Source organism: Papilio polytes, unplaced genomic scaffold, assembly GCF_000836215.1.
Source record: "Papilio polytes unplaced genomic scaffold, Ppol_1.0 DF821289.1, whole genome shotgun sequence".
NCBI classification, from domain to species: domain Eukaryota; kingdom Metazoa; phylum Arthropoda; class Insecta; order Lepidoptera; family Papilionidae; genus Papilio; species Papilio polytes.
This window is the reverse complement of record NW_013527915.1, coordinates 5072255-5088092: the sequence shown is the minus strand read 5'-3', so window position 1 is coordinate 5088092 and position 15838 is coordinate 5072255. Positions and strand designations below refer to the sequence as shown.

Sequence of the window (15838 nt, the reverse complement as noted above, 5' to 3'; positions counted from 1 at the left end):
TTATCGTGCTTTGTAATAAACACGAATGAGGTTTTTCTTTAAAATTCCTTCTTTTTAATATTATTTAATTATCATAAAAGTCGTTGTCGCAAAAGGAAATCGTTATGGTACCAAACAAAAACTGATTAACGAATGCTACACAATATTACTTCTTCTATTCCTTTCTCCGCTCCTTTTACTCTAAACACACTGGATCCTGAAAAGTGTTATCTGGTTTTTGAGCGTTCTATTTTATTAAAATTTTTCATGTTACTAAAATGAACGAGTTTATTATTTACAGACGATGTTACTTTTGAAGACATCATAACACACCTTATTGATATTTATCAACCTGTTCTCAAACCACAAATCAATAATATGCTGATGCTAGTTCAGGTATAGTAAATGGGTACATCTTAGGAGTCAAGGCTTAACGACAGACATCTTCAGTTTATATGTACATATATTTCCCGCGAAAATTGTCCTGATATTTGCGCGTGCAGGGGCCCATCATGATGTTTCCACCATTATCGTTCTTATGGTTTTATTATGTAAAAGTGTTTTATTCTAATGTAGCATTTCGTAACGAGTTTTGTTTTCCTCAAAAACATTTCCAGAAATTCAATCGTGTAAACTTAAGTTCCCCTGTTGTATAACTAATGTTATTTTGATTGTGTAACACGTGCACTTGCCGCGTCCTTCAAGCCGGGTTGCGTAATCTATGGGAGGCGCCATTACTCCAAACACGATATTCACTTTATTATGCATTTCACCGCCTCATTACCTCGCCTCGCCTCGCGTCGCCTCTCCTCGCCTCACCCGCAGACCGAAACTCGCGCCAACAACACCCGCATTACCCATGCATGCTTTGCATTAATAAAAGTTACACAATAAATAAATACTATTATTCCCAATTTTTAATGCATATGTACTTGATATATATTTTAAGTTGCTCACTGAAACCTCTTGGATTCTAAGCGTTGCGAGCATACGACGAGGAAGTTTAAATTGTTACGTTAAAAACTAATGACGTCATAATCAGACAATAAATTTAAAGATCGTTATTAACAACACGATCGTGACGTTGTTAAAGATCATCTAGAGACTATTGAAAAGGCACTAAATATAAATTTGAAGATGAACTTGCAACTTAATCGAGTCTACAATAAAGGGAACTTCGTCATAAGCACAGATAATACAATACTATACTATAATTGGTACTAAACTGAGATTATAATAAAAAGTCATGCAAAAGCTTTAACAGGAATTTAAGACGCTTATCTATACAATGGGCATAACATTATTTTGCTTACGTACACAAAATAATAAATAGCTCAATCGCGTCACAACATCAGGTTTTATATGATATGCGAATTCACATAACTTTTAGAGAATGTTTTCGACATTCACAACTATGTCGTTGTTCGGTGTAAACGGCTCCCAAACTAGTCCATCCGGCTCGTCGGGACAACGCGTCATGTTTACCCAACACCATCGATAAGGAACTGATAACTCACGAGTCCATGCGCTTATTGGGAAACAATATCGTACTGCCATTTGCAGACCAAATGACGCAGACCAAATGGCTTTGGACCAAATTAACTTTGACGCGGCCGCACAAGACGGCTGCTTTGTTACGAATTACGATACATTAAAAGAATTATTACTAGTTTAGTTGACATCTGTTTTCACATGAGATCTCGAATTGATTTACATTTTCTACGCTTGTGGCATTTGGAGTTCTTATTTAGCAATTTTGCGCCACAATATTATTTTGTAACGGTCACATTGATGTGGTGCCAGTTGGTCACTGGATAAACGGGTTATGAAAATAAGAGCCAAAGTATTTACACTGATTCTCGAGCATTTCTCATCGAAAAAGTAAGACGTATGCAACATGACGTATTCAGTACAACAAACTTGTTTTATAATAACCCTCGCCTTCACTCGCTATTGTCTGTTTATTTCATTGTCCTCTGTAACATGAGAATTCGTGTCATTTAGTCATTATCTCACATCGTGGTCCATTGCATGTTTCCTTCGTGAATCCTTTTTATATGCATTTAGTGGAAGTGTAAGTGTGACTAATCATACTGATATTATAAATGCGAAAGTTTGCACTTAACGTAGCGAACGACGAAAGTGCAAACTTTACACAAAGTTCAAAGATTGTTTTACCTAATGTTGTTTATTTAAATGAAATGGCAAGTGCACAATAAAGCGGCAAGATAACATTACAATATTACTAGCTTCCACCCTCAAATATAATAATCAGAGTTGTATTCACATACAATCTACAGTTTTCACAATAACATTATAGTTTTCGTAATTTCAGCACTTCAATATTAATAGAGAGCTTTTAGGCCTTTAGTATTGAAGCAATGACGTGAAAAGACGTCCAGTGCTCCTAGTCTGTGATACACATTTGGATCCAATTACGTCAATCTTTATTATGTCATTGTAAACATGTTTAATGCATGGACTAATTATGACAGTCGATACAAAAGCCTGAGGTTATGTTCATTGTTAGTTAAGGACCTTGTTACTCGTATACAACGTGTATTATAAATTAAACTAGCTCGATAATACTCGTAATTACAGTTATTATCTTTAGTGACAGATTATTTAGTTCGGTTGAAGTACGTAAATCTTACTTTATTTACCAAAATGACGCGAAAAATCACCCTAACGGATGCAGTGGTAATAGAAACTATACTGGTTTTAAATACGTCACTAGAATTAAACATAATAACTACATGTTAACACTAAAAAACAGGAATTAGAGGTAAGCCGAAATATGATAATGGCGAAAAGTATAGAAGGCAACTGTTTCAAGATGGCGGTCATAAAATTAAATGATCTAATTTCAGTGAGATCGCTTCGAAGTAAATATGTAATGTTTAAAAACAGTTTATTTAAATATTTTTTTATAATTTCTGTGTTTTTATTTTTAGCTGTCAAACATAATCATGAAGCACTGTTATCAGCAACAATATTGTAGCAAGTAATACATGGGTGTAAACGATACCACTAAACTTAAATGTAAGCTCCAGCCTTTATCTTTCGTTTCCATCCAAAGATTAAATTACATAGAGGAACATCAAATTGCATACATTGGGGCAATTAAGTTATCACTTTTTTAGTTTATTTTTGAAAATCGTGAGATAAAGGGATATTTTGGTGTTTTAGAGTTTTTTTTTATGTAAAGTGCAGTTTGTCTATGGTTGATTGGATTTGAATCATGTATAGTGTTACATACGACCAAATAAGCTCTTGTTAAAGGATAGATGAAATCATGTGATTAATGATATTGAAGGTTTGTTTTTTTCCTTTTGGATAATCATGGCTCGACAGTCTTTTATCCAAATCGGAGTACAGAAGGCTATCCACATTTCACACTGAACGTATACTCGGAGGCAACAAGGATCGAGTTTAAAGCGTACGTAAATGTACTAGCGATACATGAAAGTGGTAATTTTTTAATCTTAACATGCCAAAAAGGAAACTCCAGAATATGTGAAGAATTCGGAAGTGAACAGCCATTCTCTTATTTACCAGACTATACATAAATCTCCAAGTAATTGTACAAATCAAATAAATGGCAAATGTTCTTATACATTGCTTTTATTTTGTTTTTATTCAACGTCACCAAAAGAATAAATAATTTTATTACGCACAACCCTGATAAGCGTTGAAAACCATCGCTTGATTTAAAAATCATATATCGCACGATATTATATTTCTAGTACTAGAAATATAATAGATTCAGGGTTGTCTCTGCCTGTTTTATGTACCAATATGCTCGGCATAACTTTGTCAAGATAGATCATGAATTAAACAAACGTTATCCAAGATTTTCCATTGGTAAAAAATACTAAATCAAGCTTTATACCCATTTGCTACTATGCTCTTGTACCAGTTCCTTTTATGTAAATAAAAATATATCAAAACATATAACATATACATAAGTATGTCTCGTGAAATGGCTAGAAATCCTTATTTGGATGTCGACTTAGTAGAATAAAACGTAACTCTCTTCTAATACATTGACAGAATACGATGTGACTACATTTACTAATATTTTAAAGATTTTTTTTTCGTTTTAACTTAAATGTACTTAGACGATTTTTAAAATTCCTTCACCAATAATACGTCAACGTGAAATCTGTTCTAGAATTAGTTTTATGTAGAAGATCCATAAAATAATGTTAATTTACAGAAACAAAGCAGTTGGCAACACTCAGAGTATTTATTCAATCGATTTGTTTGTAGTGTTTTTAGCATTGGCTACGATATAAGGTGGCAATGAGGAAGTGGGCAGATTGACACGACTTCCGTTGGAGTTATCTACTGTGATGTAAAACTTATATATCTTGTGCATTCCGCACTGCCGCCGACGCCCTTTAATTTATTACTTATCGACGAGAATTACATTAAATTTAACTTTTAAAGGTTTACTTTAAAGTAATCCATTAAAAATTTAGTTAACGAATACGGGCAAAGGTAGTTCCTAACATTACCTTGTCCAAACAAATTCATTCAAACTCGGTCTAGATAATTTTATACGTGTTGTCATGGTTCTGATTCAATACAAGTTCATGTTTCGGCGCCACTTACGTCATCTGTTATCGTGTAATAACATAATTTAATATACATTAAATGGACGCTGGCTGATAATACTTCGCTATATTAAATATTTTTTTGCTTTAGGTTTAAGCAACATTATTACAAAAATTAGAAGAGAAAATGAACCGCATACTGGTGTAGGCCTGCAGTAGAGTACTGATATTAGCTTTTCATTAATATAGTCTAATTCTATCTACATTACATTTTTCGAAACACTAGGCTCTTATTCATTTGATATGTTTACATGACGTCAACTAAAATGATACATTTTCAAAGATAATTCAATAAACCTACGGTTCGTAGTATTAACAAATCATAGGTTATCGTATACCGAATAAGCGTCGTTTATTCTATTTTAGTATAAAGCAAAATACAATTTATCTGTCGTTTACGCGTCAAATAATCGCGTGACATTAACGTCACTGTGAAAACATTAACCATCTTCTAACAGATGATGAAATTTATTAATATAATTGACATAAATCACGTTATAAAATCGAACATAATTGTTTCACAGGTTTAATCTATCCCGAGGGAAAGGCTACAATTCAGACGCCTTTCTTCCCGCAATAGCTATTTCTTTCCCAGTGCTTAGTGTTCATCTTGCTCTTTGAAAATGAACAGTAACGAGACTTCGTGCAGAAGACATATCTTATTACATAGATCAATTAAATTCTATAAACCCGACACATAAATAACCTTTATCTTAAGGCCTAGGAAGAAAAATTATTTGTTTCTCAAAATGCTTAAAGTGTAAGAAGGAGCAGTTTAATCTACAATTAATTATAAGTTTATTCGGTATCTTGGATTTCACAAACTAAAACGATTAGACTGAGTTTGAAATGGAATGCGGGAATTATCAACTGATTTAATTAAATCTTACCAATAAATCGTTAAAGTTTGCTCTATTTAAGAACACGCGTACGACGTTTAATAACTGGAAAGCGTTGCGCATTAATCGGTCTTGGTTTATTTGACTTGAGATAAGGCGTCTCTAGAGCTGTAACAAAGCGTTGCATATGTTTCTATATTGTTTTTTAGTATTACTAAATTAACAAGAACCGACTCACTAACTTAACAACAAAGTTGTGTGTGGGAAAGAGTACATACTTCACTTAAATATCTTTTAAAATTCCTTTTCAAAATTATCGCTGGATACTTCAAAAGAATGAAGAAATTTAGATAAAACTGTACCGTTTCGATCGAAATGTTGTGAATGGAATTCTCTCGTGACGAAAGATAACGAAGCGGGGACAAAATTGTTTCCATGTTCGATACGCTTTCTTTTATGATGCGATTTCTATGCCATTTCCATTAATAAATTGACTGAGACACGACGTTAAGAAACTCCTTCTTATACTGGGCGTCAGAGGTTTCCATGCATATTATCGTTAACTGATTCTTCATTAGTGTTACGTTGGCGTAACTTTCAATGGGGTAAAACTCTAGTTACGTAGTTCGGTAACGCATTTCATGAAGTTATCGAACCAAAATTACTAAAGAATGGTTAAATTTAGCTGGAAAACTGCCCATTGAAGATGGAAGATGTCATTCAACTTAAGAATAGTAATTCAGATTGACAATATTTGACTATTGTATATGAAATTACATTCATGTGACCAGTTGCGATGAGCCAGCGAAAATACCATTTCGCTTTAAGCTTACCAGGCTTTCGGGAGACAGATAATCATAATTCTATTGTTTGAACAAAGAACAGTATTTATACGCGGAGAGACGGAGAAAGTGGCACGCATGATAATTTTTCTTTGTATTTAAACATGTTCTCAATATAAACGGTCGGTATGGTTATACAAACGGATCTGACGGTGAAACGGAACGGACCTTTATGTTGCATTGACGCACGCGACCCCTATTATAAAAACAGTCACATACTGATGCCGTTTCACAAATATCCATCGAAGATAGCAAAGAACTCGGGAACTAAGTGTCGATTTAATAGTTGCGACAATTTCAAACTAAAAACATACATTAGTTAGTGATAATTTTAAAATAATAATAAATACACAAGTGAAAGTATGACAAAAGCCGTCTTTTTCATTAGAATAAAAAAGGATAAAGCACATGACATTATACATTCCTTATATACTAGATTCTATATAATATACTTTAATATATAATTAAAACAAACTTAAGTGAGTAACCTATGTGTTCTTCCAGACTATCCTCTACATCTATACCAAATTTCATTGAAATCCGTTCAGCTGTTTAGGCTAGAAACTCTAATAAACATCCATCCATTTATAAATTAGTGTGAAGTATGATAGCGATTACAGTTACTGGAGGTGCTAAATTTAAAATAAAAGTCGCAATACATTATTGTAATTTAAGCACTACCACGTTGCACTAAGGTATTGTAAGCGAGTACTAGTTAAGTTATTCATTTCCTTCTCCGCTTCAGATAAAATACCTTACAAACCGGTTAAACTTTAAAGGTTACATTGTAAAAAAAATACGCTACATCTCAAGCTTTTAACCCTTGGCATTGAGCCCAGTTTGTGCTGCAACCTGTTTTACCGCTGAATTATCATGGAAACCTCGCCGTTTACATGCAGGCATGCTATGAATAATTAAAAGAAAATTAAATCCTGCTTTCAGTACACTAGCCAATTAGCGAGTATATTCCATCGTATATCAATCTTAGCGTACGTTTTAAAAGGAATGTTACATAACTTAAACAATATATTTTATGTAATTAAGTGGTAAAATTAAATTTGTTGACAATAACTTGTCTTGATGATTGTTTAATACAAAACAATCGCTTAACAAATCAAAAATGACAGTACGAGTATTACGTCTAAGAATATTATCAATGTTTACTACAATTTTGTTAACGTGGAGATATTATTAGAGCTGTACAGAACTATCAAAAAACATTGTTTTTTTAATAATACTAATAAATAGTTACATTTTTGGAATGCTTAAAATTTAAAACGGCATAATTTTAGTAGGTGTATGTACCAAAAACAAAACAATCAGAAACCACTTGTTGAGTTATTTCTTGACATACGAGTAAATTTAAAATAAATACTAGACATTTGTTAAAAAAAACTCACATCTCACATCGAGAATTTAATGCCTTACTTAAATAAAACACAAACCAGTTTGATGCACGGCGCGCCCACAGAATGTTCCAGACCAAAATTATGTGGTCGCCGAATGGAAGTGAGATGATAACGGCGATACGGCCTCCGGAAGTTGTTACGGAAAGGCGAACACACACATACACCATGCAATATAAGCGCTCATAGATATTTGGATACTTACTAAACAATTTTATTAAAACCACACGGTGTATTAATAATTTACCTTCATTTTAACAGTTCTTTGCCATTCAAATCCTTGCAGATGTTTCATTTACCTTTCCGATATCGACACCTAAGGTCATATCGAGCACGCGTCAACGATGCCAGTATCATCTATCGATGTAGTGTTAAAAATAGTTAATGTGTGTTTTATTGTCGTGTTTATTAATAATATTTATGTGCTTATCTATGCACAAGTTTTGATTGGCCTTGTAATAGAGCTATGAAAGTGCTCGGCGTGTGAATGAGATCGTTGGCAAGGAGGCGTTGCAATAACCTCGACAGATATCCGTCAGAAACCGAAAGGAGCGCTCAATGTCATTCGAATTCTGATTTATAAGACTAGATGATCGTTCCCAGCGCAGTCCAAATTAATATAATAATATTTAATACAAATAACATTGTTAGTTTTAGCGAAAGTTTTTAAGAATATCTATTAAGTACGTTTTTATCGACTTTTAAATCACCAAATTACATTTTATTTGTTTCGTATCTTCCAAGATATAGGCGTCACATTCTCACAGGTTGTTTCAATCGTAGAAAATCAATTTCAAGTTCTTAAGGCACTATGTACTATAATAACAAAAGACTATTATAGCTGTAAGATAATTGCAGTTAATTACATTAAGCGGAGCGCTAAGTGTTCGCGATCGTGTGTGAAGCGGCGTGTTGCGTGTAAAACCTCAATGATATTGCAATAATATGATCATCATTAAAACGGATACAACTGATTGAAAGTTCTACTCTGTTCTGTTCAATCATTACGGATAAACATTTGCTGAGTACGTTTAAGACGATATTTTTTTATAAGTACATTTAAAAAAAAAACTTAGTTGTCTTTTCCTTTATTGATTTCTATTGTGTGGATATTCTAACTGAATGCATGGTAAATTTATAGTAGGATACTCCGTCGAAATTACCAGGGGAAGAAATTACTGAAATAACAGCGGGATTAAGTAGCAGCGGTTAGGGGGTTGAGTGATTCCGATTTATTGCGAAGTACATCGACCTTAGTGATACGTCATACTCAATGATTAAGACCAGGGTTATCCCGATTCTTGACAAAACATTTATTGAAGCAAATCAAGGAAGGCGAAGTTCATTTATTAGTAGCTTATTAACATCTTTATTATTATTGTAAATTATAATTATACGTTTATAATCACTTGAAGTAATAGCCTATAATCATACTGTATTTTATATTGTTAAAGCTATTATTACAATGATGTTATATCTACTTGTTTTATTTATAAGTTTATTTATATTATTAACTAGCTGTTCCCGTGCGGCTTCATCTGCATGAAATTATGAAAATTTTACTTTATTGTTTACATTTGTCAAATTATCAATAGCAAATGTCAAAATGACATGACATTACATCCTTGGCAATCTTGCTTCCTTGATGTTGGCAGCGACTTATGGTCTCTTTCCCACATTAAGGTTATTATCCAAAATATTTACCCCCTAAAATGAATGGTGCGAAAATATATAGCCTAAAGCGTGACGTAAGTGTCTTTTCTGACTTTAAGACTTTTTATTAAAAAAAAATTATTCAAAAATGTGCTGTAATTGCTGACATCTTAGGCAACAAGGAAGTGTGTGTTTACGCTTTATTATAATAGTATAGATTTGTACTTTCTGGTTGTTATGGGCTCTGATTATAATTATACCAAAACAAGTATTCGAATAAACACAGTTCTACTAAAATCGTTCTATAAAAGCGAAGGACAAATATATGCTGGGTTGCTGAAGTTTCCATTAATTTTATCATTACTTGTGGATTCATTAGTGTTAGGTTGGACTGAATTTGAAAGGAGTAAACCCAAGTTACGTAGCTCAGAAACGCACTTAAAGCAGTTATCGACCCAAACACTAATGAATGATTAGAAGCAGCTGGGAAACTGGCCATGAATGTCACCTGTCATCTTATCTATTGGTTACAGTTAATGAAGGTAATAAATAGGTAAAGTTTGACAGGAACAAATCTGGATATTTTATGTTATAAATAAACATTTATTTATATGACAAAAAGTGAATTATTTCTCTCCGTATTTGCTTTTCTTTAGATTGACGTATCAGTTAAGGTGATTGTCTCAATAATATGCTTTAGTAAATATTTATTTCATTATCCTATTAGGATTGTACAGTGTTAGTTATTCTACACTTTCATAGAGTTAGTTAATTTTTCTTGTAAATAATAATTCTTAATAAATTCCACAAATTACATGGAAAGACGCTTCTTCCAAAATAGTAGTCCCGTGCAGAGGAAATAACTGGAATGACGTCCGTTCCGCGCAAACAATTAGTAATAGCAGCAGTTGACCTCATTATATGTACATACTAGGACATAATTATAATGAACAGTGACAATGTTAAATATATTTTAAACCTCTTCTTCTTAAGGAAAAACACATTACTGGAACGAAACCGCTTTAAACAGACTTTAGCATAAATTATTATTTTAGTATTAATTAGTGCTTTGATATAAAGCAATATTATTAATATGCGATGTTAATGTTAATATTGTTGGCAGCTTACTTTTTCTTTAAAAGTAAAACGCTTGAGATCTAGCAGCTTGTGGTACTGGCGCAGCGCGCGCATGTAGATCCTGACGGGCAGGTCGGCGGCGGCGGGTAGGGAGACGGGCTCCGCGCTCCGGGACGCCACTCCCGTGCCGCTCATTGTCCATGCAGCACACACATGCACCCACAACACACTGTATTAATTCATAAGCACGTCCGATAGTCACCGTCACGAACACAAACGCCAATCGCGCGTCCGAAGTGAACGTCGGCCCCGCGCGACACTGACGTACCGCGCGGCCGCCGCGCATGCGCAACCCGCAACCCGACACGACACGCCGCGCTTGCAAAAAAAGAAACGTACCTACGTATGTAGGTACTCAACGAATCGACCACGCTCGAGAGACTTTCCCTGCACCATGCCGCTGCCGCTGCAGGCCACCGACCTGACCCGCTTTTACTATAAATAAATGTTACTTATAGCGACAAAATGATCACATTTACTACGCGATGTGAGCTTTCGAGGTTACTATGCATGTGCTTGGCGAACCAGCAAGAGACACGACCACCACGAACTATTAATTGACCATAAATAAACTAAATGAACGCTTTTGGGTGCAATATTTGAGTTTAACTATCAGAATCAATAAACTATTACAGTACATATTTCAACCAATATTTTTTACCATGCTTAGGACCGTAAAAATCAAGTATATTTTATTTCATTGCATTTGTATATTGTTTATAGTCATTTGTAAATTATGTAACATAGATGTATTAGTCAAATGCGTAATAAATATGTTACTTCATTACTGTATTCCTCGCACGTTACATTCTGCATGTTTATTCTCTAACGTTGACAGTAGCACATAAATCGTCTCACAAATAAAAACACTTTTGCTTCAAATTGCTTTGTTATTACAGACTGAACAATCCCGTTGTGTTTGTAAACGACTACTGAAATTAACAAACATTTAAGCTATTCAAACATTAAATAAAGAAGTCAATTAGAGCGCAATTTTTCAAACCATATTATACCAGAGAACGGAATTTTACTGGACTTCAATAATAATTCAACATTCTATTTTCTGGAAGATGGTATTGTTCAATTTTAAAACTAAATTAGACTATAAAGCTAGACAAAGAATGCAATTTTCTGCTGTTATACAAAAGATAACATAAAAATAGCCATAGTATTAACCAAGGACTTATTTACTATGAAAGTTCTTCTAAAGTTTTACAAGTCTGTTATTATCACACGTATGGATACAACTTATTTATTTTAAAATTAAATACATAAGTAAACATGTTTTACTTACAGACATAAATATGATCCACGTGTACATATCTTACAATGACTAATACAAATTACAATTTTAAATGAAATAATTAATGATAAAATATTTCCAACATTCATGTATGTTTGTCAACACAAACTATCATTATTTTACGATAGCAAACAGCAAGCTTTGAATAATCCCAATACTCACGTGATTCAAAAGCTCCTTTGTCAACATAACCTCTTCTTGTAATTCATTCAATTAATACAATCACTAGTTCATTATACATACACTAAATAGGCAGTCAAAAAACAATAACACTGACAGCGATAAGATTAATACTATAACGGTTCTAAATTATTTAAACATTTCAGCAATATTGACCGAACTTCACGTCGTAGAACCCGTTTGCTCCGACTCTACCCGGAGCGTCCCTTTTTCTACAAACTATACCTTTTACACATGTATGCGTGTAAATTTACTGCACGATAAATTACAATCTACTTTATTTCCTATGTCATAAGATTCAATATCGAACTTACTACTACTAATTACTGGTATTATGGGTGAAATTATCTTTTAATTTGCAATCAATGTACCCTCGTACATATTACTGTAATAAGCAACCTTTACAAAGACATGTCAATTATTGTATTTCATGCTAATGTTCGTAACATTTCAAATATGGGCAGGTCATGCTCGAATACTTGTACAAATTTTAGAAAGCAATTAACTATTTTTTGCATTATTTTACATAAACACACATATTACGTTTTAAATATTGTAAATGTACTCATGGTTGGAAAAATTCAACATTTAAAAACTTTGTAATCACATCTACAATCCAGGTTAGACAAAACTTTTTTTTAAGATTTTGGACAATTCTAAACTAAGTTATTGTTAATTCAAAAATAACAATAAAATATTATTAATATCCTCATTCTCGAGAGTCGTCGATAAAAAAATAATTTATTATCATTATCGAGCTGCAAGTTTTGTCGATCGACAGCGCCACAGACGACGACCCTGTACTCTGACGTCAATGGCTTGCCGTGATACTCGAGATACCACGTTATATTTATACATATATTTTTATTTTATTAGACCTTTCCGCTATTAAAGATTTGTTATCGCACTAAAAAGTATTAAAATTAAATTAAAACTTAAGTCGTATTTCTAGTTTAAGCTACAAAGGTCTACATTCTGCACAATATAAGTAAAGAAAACTTTAGTTTTTTGTAGCGTGGTTTTTGCACTCCTGTATAGCTCCACGTCGCTTACGTTTAAGTCTTATCTAAAATATTTAATAAAAAGTTTGACGTCACTAACACAATATTGATGGCTTTATATTATTTTGTAAGAAATAACTTTAATAAATCATAAGTTTTTTGTCCGTATTTCAAATCAAAGATAAAAGTAAAACTATACAAGTAAAAATTTGCGTATTCCAAATAACTTTTCTTATTTTTCTGTAACTGTGGTAAATTTTAGCGTTACTCTGAGAAAACAGTTTACAATTATCAAAAATATTGCCTACACTTTAGTGATATCTAACGGAAAGCAAAATTATAATGAAAAGAAAACGTATTTTTATACACACATATGTATACATATTAATATTGTCTATTAATTCGTTACTGGCAACTGAACACGCGTGTTAATTATATTCTCATTGATATCTTGCATAATGAATAGAAAACGAAAACTAGTAAAATTAACCAAATCATTTGAATAATATGCGGAAGTTTTTTAACATAAATAAATACATCGAAATGTCTAATTTCTATTTACGATTGGGAATAGAACGATCGAGAAAACGGAGGTAAATGGCCTTTGCGAGCGATGTCACAGATTCGGTGTATAGTAAACCGGAGTACGGTTGAGGCGGAGAATACGCGCGCGCGGAGGCGGATGCGTGTTCCGAAGCAGGCGACGGCCAACAAAGAGCGAAGCTACTACTAGCGTTTTTACTACGAACAGCACCTAGGAGGCCGTTGACGTCAATCGGCCACCTCTCCCATACATATTTATCAAAACACACATAATTATTCATTTCGGCATACTGAACAAATGTCGTCGAATTTTACAAGAGACAGGTATATTTACATAATATTCACCTAGTGTTTACGAATTTATGTTATTGAATAGTCATTTCCTAGCTTTTAAACATTTACTTCTGCACTTATTACAAAAGGTATATTTGTCTAGTAGTAACTGCATCACTTACCTAGAAATCGACTGTTTTAATTATGCATTTTTAAATTTCAATTCAGTTCGGTTTCTTTACAGGACATAACAATAGGATAATACACACATACAAACCATTATCTACGTGTCATATATAAATATTTCTATAAGAAAGAAATAAAAGTGTTCAAGTAACAAATAATTGAGGTGAATTGAAAATATTCATCGCGCAGTGCATAGTAAATTGTCATTGTAAATCGGTGTAGAAATGTCTACGAAAGGTTAAAGCATTGTATACAAATTTAAGAATTAATCAATGAACGTACTATGACTAATGATATTTTACACGCAATAAATATTCATAGCCATAGTCTAGTTCAACATTATAATTAAAATAAATAGCATGAAACATTATTGGCCTAGTTATGTCATTCTATGTTCAAGTTTTAACAAGAACGTAAAACATTTTACGGTTTGAAACTATTTTGCAAAAAATGTCCTATATTTGAAGCGCAATTGTATCTCCCTTAGTTTATTTTGCATTACATAACTGTTACTACTGAATTCATAAAATGTTACCAATTAAAAAGCCGCGAATTATAAATTGCGTGTAATTTTATTAATTGCCTTTATTTACATAAAACAAAAAAACACACAACTATAAATCGGTCTGTTGAATAATTTTGTAATTACACGACAGGGTCGCGAGGCGCCGTCTACGACAAAAGATAAGGGGGTCAGACCCCGTCTAGTGGACGTCTAAAATCTGTGTACTGTACGCAGTTTAGGCAACTACAATATTCACCCTTAACTGAATCGTTTCGTATCGGAAATGTTCCATCACGACATTGTCAAAGGTTAATGGATGTTCACACATTGATAATGTTATAGTTCTCATTTTATTTATTTATGTTAAACAATTAAAATAACTATCTGTTAATAAAATATGATAATGGATAAGAGAAGGTCCTGTCTCCGATAACACAGTTGCATAATTAGTTTCGGAGACAGAGCCACAATGAATTTTGTGAAAATGTTTTTTTTTTCAATAAAAAGTTTTAATTTTTTATAATTAAGATTGCATGTTTATAATATTTGGTATACATGATAATGTTGATGATATAATTAGATAAAAGATATTGAAGTATTAGTGTGAACAATAATTAGAGCACTTATTAGGTCCGTTAGCATAGGCAAGTGTCGCAGTAATGTGCTGCGATTCACAGGTACCCTAATCAAGTGACCTGGTTAAGGCAAACATAAAACTAAAGTGAGTAAGAAACGAAAAATGAGAAGCTACTGCGGATAGTTCTCACGCTGTAGTACATTATGAGATCGTATTCACGTGCGACGGTGCGAGGGACATCAATTAACGGAAGCCGAGCGCACCGTGCGAATGTTTACTGTTGACAATGTTGCACGGTGACGACTTTCAATATTGATGTTACATACAAGTTTCATTGAACTGTTAAAAGAGACCGTGGAAAGACTGGTCTATGGTAAAATGTATAAATATCATGAAGTAAAGGCAAATTATAATTATCTATTGAATACCTATTAAATATTAAACCTATTAAATAGAAACGCACTGATAAATATAAAAAAAATCTTTAAAATGTATAACTGTTAGATATAGATATAATGTATGCTATGGAAGAACGGGACATTCTGTCACAAGTAAATAACTTACTTACAAGAATGTCCCAGCACCAGAAATCTACTTGTAAAATATGTATGATTTTAAGTAATAAATTATTATTATTATTATTATTATTATTATTATTATCTCCTTATATCTTTATTTCTTACTCTCTATATGATACATTTTATAAGAATATAAAAATAAAATAAAATATATTATATAAAAAATAGAGCACCACCGGCTGCGGAATCCGATGACTCAAGCAACCAGTGGTCAGGG

At 32.9% G+C, this 15838-nt stretch overlaps 1 protein-coding gene across 3 annotated transcripts in view; it reads right to left on the bottom strand.

The window, feature by feature from the left end:
* LOC106109330 (inositol-trisphosphate 3-kinase A) overlaps positions 1–15838 on the bottom strand; it is a 57610-nt gene that overhangs the window by 11763 nt on the left and 30009 nt on the right. The window contains exon 1 of one of the 3 annotated variants that reach the window (XM_013290787.1): positions 11941–12132. The exons of 1 other annotated variant lie outside the window; for it this stretch is intronic. In XM_013290787.1, coding sequence (XP_013146241.1) covers positions 11941–11967 — 27 coding nt within the window. In that variant the 5' untranslated portion in view covers positions 11968–12132. Of the gene's footprint in view, positions 1–10466; positions 11150–11940; positions 12133–15838 lie in introns of those variants that run through there. One more of the 3 variants, XM_013290785.1, reaches the window with a different exon arrangement.